A 5,966-nucleotide genomic window follows, 5' to 3' on the forward strand; every position below is an offset into this window, starting at 1 on the left:
GCCACCAGGCCGCAGGCTGGTCCGGCAGCGGCAATGCAGGTGGTGAGCACCATTCATGGAGGAGGTTCGGGCCTGTCCCCTGGCACAGCATCGGCGGGGGCGGGGCCCAGCGGTGGGAGACGAGGAGAGGCCACAGACGGGCCCGCTGCGCCATCCATAGGGAGCCGAGTGTCGCCGGACGGGCGCCAGAGGGGAGCCAGCCTGCGTGATGGAGCCAAGCGGAGGGACAAGTCGGTGGGCAAGGCAACCGCCGGGCGGAGTCGGGGACGGCCCAGGCGCAACTCTCCTCCGGAGCAGTCGGGTGCGTCCAGTCACCAGCGTGGAGAAGACGATCGGAGTCCGGATCGATCCGAAGGCGAATTGTCGGCGTCCGAAGATGAGGTGCCGGGTGGCGGTCTGTCAACGGTCGGTGGTCGGTCGGCGGCTAGTGGGAGTTCTTCCAGGCAGCCCGGTAAGTCAGCTTTTCTTATGGGACATTTGGGTGGGGGGTTGGGGATGGGAGGTAGTAAGGGGGTCGGGGTGCCCGTCCTGGGCGGGGGGACATCCTCCCCGCTCCGCCCCCCTATCGCTCCGCGGGTCTTGGACTGCGCACCGGCGGATGGGGGGTTGATGGGCTTCCTGGCTGGGCTTAAAGTGTTGGTGGGCCGCTATGAGCAAACCGGTCCCGTGCCGGTGGTGCCGGGGGCTGCGTGGGCCGCGCCGGGGAAAGGGGGAAGGGGGGGTAAGGGACGGGTCAGGGGCCAGTGTCCTGCCTGCCCCAGCGCCGAGTGGGGTTGCGGTGGTGGTGCCTCCGCCCGCCGCGCCTATGGAGGTTACTGGGGGGTCGGGTGCTGCGGCGGTGACCGCAGGAGGCCGCGGTGCTGCCAGGTACGTCCGGGGAAAAGACGGGGACTGGGGGGGACGCGGGTAAAAAACAAGATGTGATTCGGCTGGCGGATGCGGCGCGGTGCGAGGTATATGTGTGTTTTGAGGGACCGCTGGGCGCGCATTTGAAGCAGGAGGTTAGGGAAAAGATTTGGAAGGGGGAATACGTGGAAATATTTTCGCTGTTACCCCTGGAGAAGTTTAATTTGGACAGGGAGAAGCCGGATGACAACAAGAAGGAGGACGAGGAGAAACGGCTGTACCGGCTGATACCGCGGACTTTCCCGAACTGGTTACAGGCTTTTGCGATTCTGGCCAGCGTGATAGGGGAAAAGAACCCGGAGCAGTGTTCGGCACTTTTTTGCTATCTGGACGCGATCGGGGAGGAGCACAGAGTCTACGGGGGGCTGGCGTGGCTGCGGTATGATGAGCAATTTCGACAACGGAGGGCAGTCATACCTGCGCTGCGCTGGGATCATAAGGACATCAGCTTGTGGATGCGTTTGATGTCTTCTGCGAGGATGCTGACTCCGTTTTTTCAGGGGGGGGGGGCGGTGGATCTGGAACTTCCGGTCAATCGGCCACTAGAAAAAAGGGAGTCTGTTGGCAATACAATGAGGGCAGTTGTAGATTTGCGGGGAGCTGCAAATACAAACACGAGTGCTCGGGTTGTGGGGGAGCCCACCCGGCCTCACGTTGTTTTAAACAAGGAAAAGGTAGGGTTGGAGATTCTGCACAGAAGAGGGACGACACCGGTGAGGCTGGAAAGGATGCAGCCTTTTCTCGATCGATATCCGGATAGGGAGGCAGCGTGGCTTTTGGGTACGGGGTTTGCGGAGGGGTTTCGAATTCCAGCGGTCTTGGAGGTGGCCCCTCCAGTGTCGCGGAACCTGCGGTCTGCACTGCTGCATCCGGAGGTGGTTTCTGAGAAATTACGGAAGGAGGTGGCGCTGGGGCGCGTCGCGGGACCGTTCAAGGATATGCCCATCAAGGATTTGGTGGTGCCCAAACGGGACGGGTAAGTATCGGCTGATACACCACTTGTCGCACCCAAAAGGGGGATCGGTTAATGATGCCATCGATCCCAGGCTGAGCGCGGTGTCATACACGTACTTCGATGCAGCGGTTTTCTGGGTGAGGCGATACGGTAGGGGGGCGCTGATGGCAAAAACGGACATCGAAGCGGCGTTTCGATTGTTGCCAGTGCACCCTGACAGTTTTCACCTGCTCGGTTGCTGTTGGCGGGACAAATACTATGTTGACAGGTGCCTGCCAATGGGGTGCTCCGTGTCCTGTGCGTTGTTCGAGCGTTTCAGTTCCTTTGTGGAATGGGTGGTCAGAGACGTCGCGGGAGTGAGTTCGGTCATCCACTATCTGGATGACTTCCTGTGCGTGGGACCCGGCTCACCGGCGATCTGTGCAGTGCTGTTGACGACGCTGGAGCGGGTGGCGGAGAGTTTTGGCATTCCTCTGGCCCCGGACAAGACGGAAGGGCCGACCACGGTAATCAGCTTTTTGGGCATAGTTTTGGATTCGGGGGCTATGGAGTGCCGGCTGCCGGTAGACAAGCTGGAGGCATTGAAGGAGGAGATACGGAGGTTGGTAGGCGTTCACAAAGTTCAGCTCAGGACTCTTCAGTCTGTGCTGGGGGAGTTAAACTTTGCATGCCGGATTATACCGATGGGACGGGTTTTCAGTCGACGGTTGGTGGCCAGTACGGGTGGGGTGGTTTCCCCGAAACACTTCGTGAGCTTGTCGAAGGCATATCGGGAAGACCTTCGGATTTGGCACATGTTTTTGGAGCAATTCAATGGAAGGGCGTTGTGGATGTTGGGGCCAGTGAGTAACTTCGACATGGAACTCTACACGGACGCGGCTGGGGCAGCTGGGTTTGGGGCTTTCTTTCAAGGGGCATGGAGTGCGGGCCCCTGGCCCACGTCCTGGAGATCTGGGGGGCTGCTGCGGAACATGGTGCTGCTGGAGCTTTTTCCAGTGGTGCTGGCTGTGGAGCTTTGGGGGGAAGCTTTCCGGGATCGGAAAGTGCGTTTCCATGTGGACAACTTGGGGGTGGTGCAGGTGCTGAACAGAATGTCGGCGGCATCTCCGCCAGTGGTGTGCTTGCTGCGCCATTTGGTCTTTCGCTGTATGCAACTAAACATCTTTCTACATGCAGTGCATTTGCCGGGGGTAGAAAACGTTATAGCTGATGCACTCTCTCATTTCCAGTGGGACAAATTCTGGGAGTTGGCTCCTGCAGCGGAGGAACACGGGATCCCCTGCCCAGAGGGACTGTGGAGGCTTGCGTTGGAAGAGTCTCCGATTGGATCAGAAGGTCGGTGAGTGGGGAAACGTGGTCGGCGTACGAGAGGACTTGGGATGAGTGGGAAGCCTTGTGTGGGCAGGTGCAGGCGGAAGTGCGGGATCATAGGCTGTTGGTGCTGTACTTTGTAGCTCGGAATTTGGAGGACGGCATATCGGTGGCCAGTGTGGGGCGGAAGTTGGCTGGTTTGGCGTTCTGGCTCAAGCTGAGTGGTGAGCCGGACTTAACGAAAGATTTTTGGGTGCGTCAGGCGGTGAAGGGTTACCGGAAGGGTCGCCAGGTAAAGGACGACAGGAGGCCGGTGTCATTTGAATTATTGGGCAGGATTTGTGAAAAGCTGAAGGTGGTGTGTGCCTCGGGGTACGAGGTTGTGTTGTTTAGAGCCGCATTTGTGTTGGCCTTTTTCGGGGCATTCCGAATAGGGGAATTGGTCGGCCCTTCTAAGCGGGGGCGGGGAGGTTTGTTTGTGGAGGAGGTTGCTTGCTTGACTGACAGGGTAACCATGAAGGTATGCAGGTCCAAAACGGATCAGGATGGGAAGGGCAAGGAAGTTGTGGTGTTCACAATTCCGGGCTGCCATCTGTGTCCGGTTCTTGTCCTGCGTGAATTTTTGGATTGCCGACCGGCTCTGCTGGGTCCGTTGCTGCTGCACGAACGGGGGGAATTTTTGTCGCGATTCCAGTTCATAGCGGTTTTTCGGAAATGTTTACTGGCCTTGGGTTTAGGGGGGGAAAATTTTTCCTCCCATTCGTTCAGGATCGGGGCCGCGACGGAAGCAGTCCGATGGGGATTGGACGAGGAATCGGTAAAAAGGATCGGCTGGTGGGAATCGCGGAGGTTTCGGTCCTATGTTAGACCGGAATTGGTGTGTGTTTAGTTGGATAGCGATGGGGGGGGGGGGGGGGGGCTGTCAGCATGGGTTTGTGTTGTGAACGTCCTGTGACTGTTATGTGGTTTTTTGTTCTTTCTTTCAGGTGGTCCACCAGGGTTGGTCTGGATTATGGGGCACTCGTATGTGTGCTGGGGAGCCAGGAGGGGTGATGTCAGACCGGAGGGTCGGCAACTGGGCATCTCAAGGAGGGAGGCTTACATAAAATGGTTTGGGTTCCCGGGCATGCTTTGGAGCAGGATGGTTCACGAGGTGCATTGCTTCGCGGGTTTTGATAGGCCCCCGGATGTATTGGTGTTACATTTAGGGGGTAATGACCTGGGCTTGCGCACCAAGTTAGACATTACAAGAGACATCAAATACGATTTCCTGCACCTTAGGGCGGCGTTTCCTGGGATGATCATAGTGTGGTCGGACATGGTCGCCAGGTCCACATGGAGGTTTGCCAGGTCCGTAGAAAAGATAAACAAGGAAGGTGAATCAAGACATCAGCCGTTTCGTGGTACGCAATGGGGGGCTGGCTGTGCGACACGCAGTGCTGGAGGTGGACACATGGAGGTACCTAAGGGTAGATGGGGTACACCTGAACGACGTGGGGGTGGATCTGTGGTCCTTGGGTCTCCAGGAGGGGATCGAACGGGCATTGCAGGTGTGGCGGTGCGCTCAAGGTTAAGGTTTTATCCTTGCTTGCTATGGCGGATGTTGGTCCCTGTCAGGTAATGGAAGATAACCCCTCCCCACAGAGAAGTTGATGCGGGACCCATTGAGATATGGGCTCGTTGCTGATGCCATATAACAATGGTTATATGGAAGATGGTGAATGGGGGGCACTGCGGTCAAGAGTTGGTGGCCTCTGAGCTAGCATATCAGCTTGAGGCCTGGTACAGTTAATACGATCGCAGTGCCGGTTGATTGGTATGTTAATGGGTGGGGAGAGGGAAGGCCCTGCAGAAGACCAACGCGTTTTCAGTGTATTCAGTTATATGATAATTCATTGTTTCTTTTGATATGTTTATTATGTTTAATTAATAAAGAGGCTGCTACGGCCACTTATTACTCCAAGTAAAGGTGTGGTCTCTTTAATGGGAAGGTGACAGATGGAGTTGGGTGGCTGGGTAGCAACAAACAAAGGGGGCAACATCAGTTATACTTTATTCATGTCCAGACCAATTTTCAGCTTTCAGCGCTGATGCACTTTGAATGACAATTGCGCAGTCATACAACATTGTACCCAAATTAAATCTTTTTCATTTTTTTCCCACAAATAGAGCTTTCTTTTGGTGGTATTTCATCACCTCTGCCGTTTTTATTTTTTTGTTAAACAAATGTAAAAATTCAAATAAATTTTTTTTTTATATTTTGTTATAAAATTTAGCAAATGGGTAATTTTTTTCCTTCATTGATGTACGTTGATGAGGCGGCACTGATGGGCACCGATAGGTGGCAGTAATGGGCACTGATGGGTGGCAGTGATGGGCACTGATGGGTGACAATAATGGGCACTGTTCGGCACTGGTTGGTTACACTAATAGGCAGCACTGCTAGGTGGCACTGATTGGCACCACTGGTGGGAATTGATAGGTGGCACTTGTGGGCATTGATAGGTGGCACTCATGGGCATTGATAGGTGGCACTGGTGGTCACTGTGAGCACTAGCAGGTGGCACTGGGAAGTGGCACTGGCAGGGGGTACTGGTGGCACAGATGAGGCAGAATTGCCTCTTCCTCTTCGGGACTGATGTCCCGTGCACATAAGCCGATGATCGGCTTTTTTTTCTCCTCACGCTGTCATATGACGGCCTCCTGGAAATTCAGGTCTGTGCTGTGGCCGTCATTCAGCTATAGAGCGGATGGCAAGAAGTTAAAATAGCTATAATCCCTTACAGACCACTTT

General features: G+C 55.6%; 1 protein-coding gene across 1 annotated transcript; it reads left to right on the plus strand.

Annotated features, from left to right (window-relative positions):
• Positions 1-2,406: 2,406 nt before the first annotated feature.
• Positions 2,407-4,278, plus strand: LOC143932981 (uncharacterized). Its single transcript, XM_077455904.1, has 3 exons — positions 2,407-3,007; positions 3,091-4,049; positions 4,159-4,278. Exons 1-3 carry the CDS (start codon positions 2,407-2,409, stop codon positions 4,276-4,278), a joined length of 1,680 nt encoding a protein of 559 aa, XP_077312030.1.
• Positions 4,279-5,966: the final 1,688 nt, after the last annotated feature.

The sequence above is a fragment of the Lithobates pipiens genome, unplaced genomic scaffold, assembly GCF_037356315.1.
Source record: "Lithobates pipiens isolate NorthernLeopardFrog02 unplaced genomic scaffold, aLitPip1_a1.2 Scaffold_27, whole genome shotgun sequence".
Taxonomy (NCBI): Eukaryota; Metazoa; Chordata; class Amphibia; order Anura; family Ranidae; genus Lithobates; species Lithobates pipiens.

Excerpts from the sequence above, each read along its gene's own strand:
- LOC143932981 (XM_077455904.1), top strand. The coding sequence starts at position 2,407 with ATGGAGTGCCGGCTGCCGGTAGACAAGCTGGAGGCATTGAAGGAGGAG. Across the intron at positions 3,008-3,090 it reads GCGCCATTTGGTCTTTCGCT|TGGGACAAATTCTGGGAGTT; the intron begins GTATGCAACTAA and ends TCTCATTTCCAG. Across the intron at positions 4,050-4,158 it reads CCTATGTTAGACCGGAATTG|GTGGTCCACCAGGGTTGGTC; the intron begins GTGTGTGTTTAG and ends TCTTTCTTTCAG.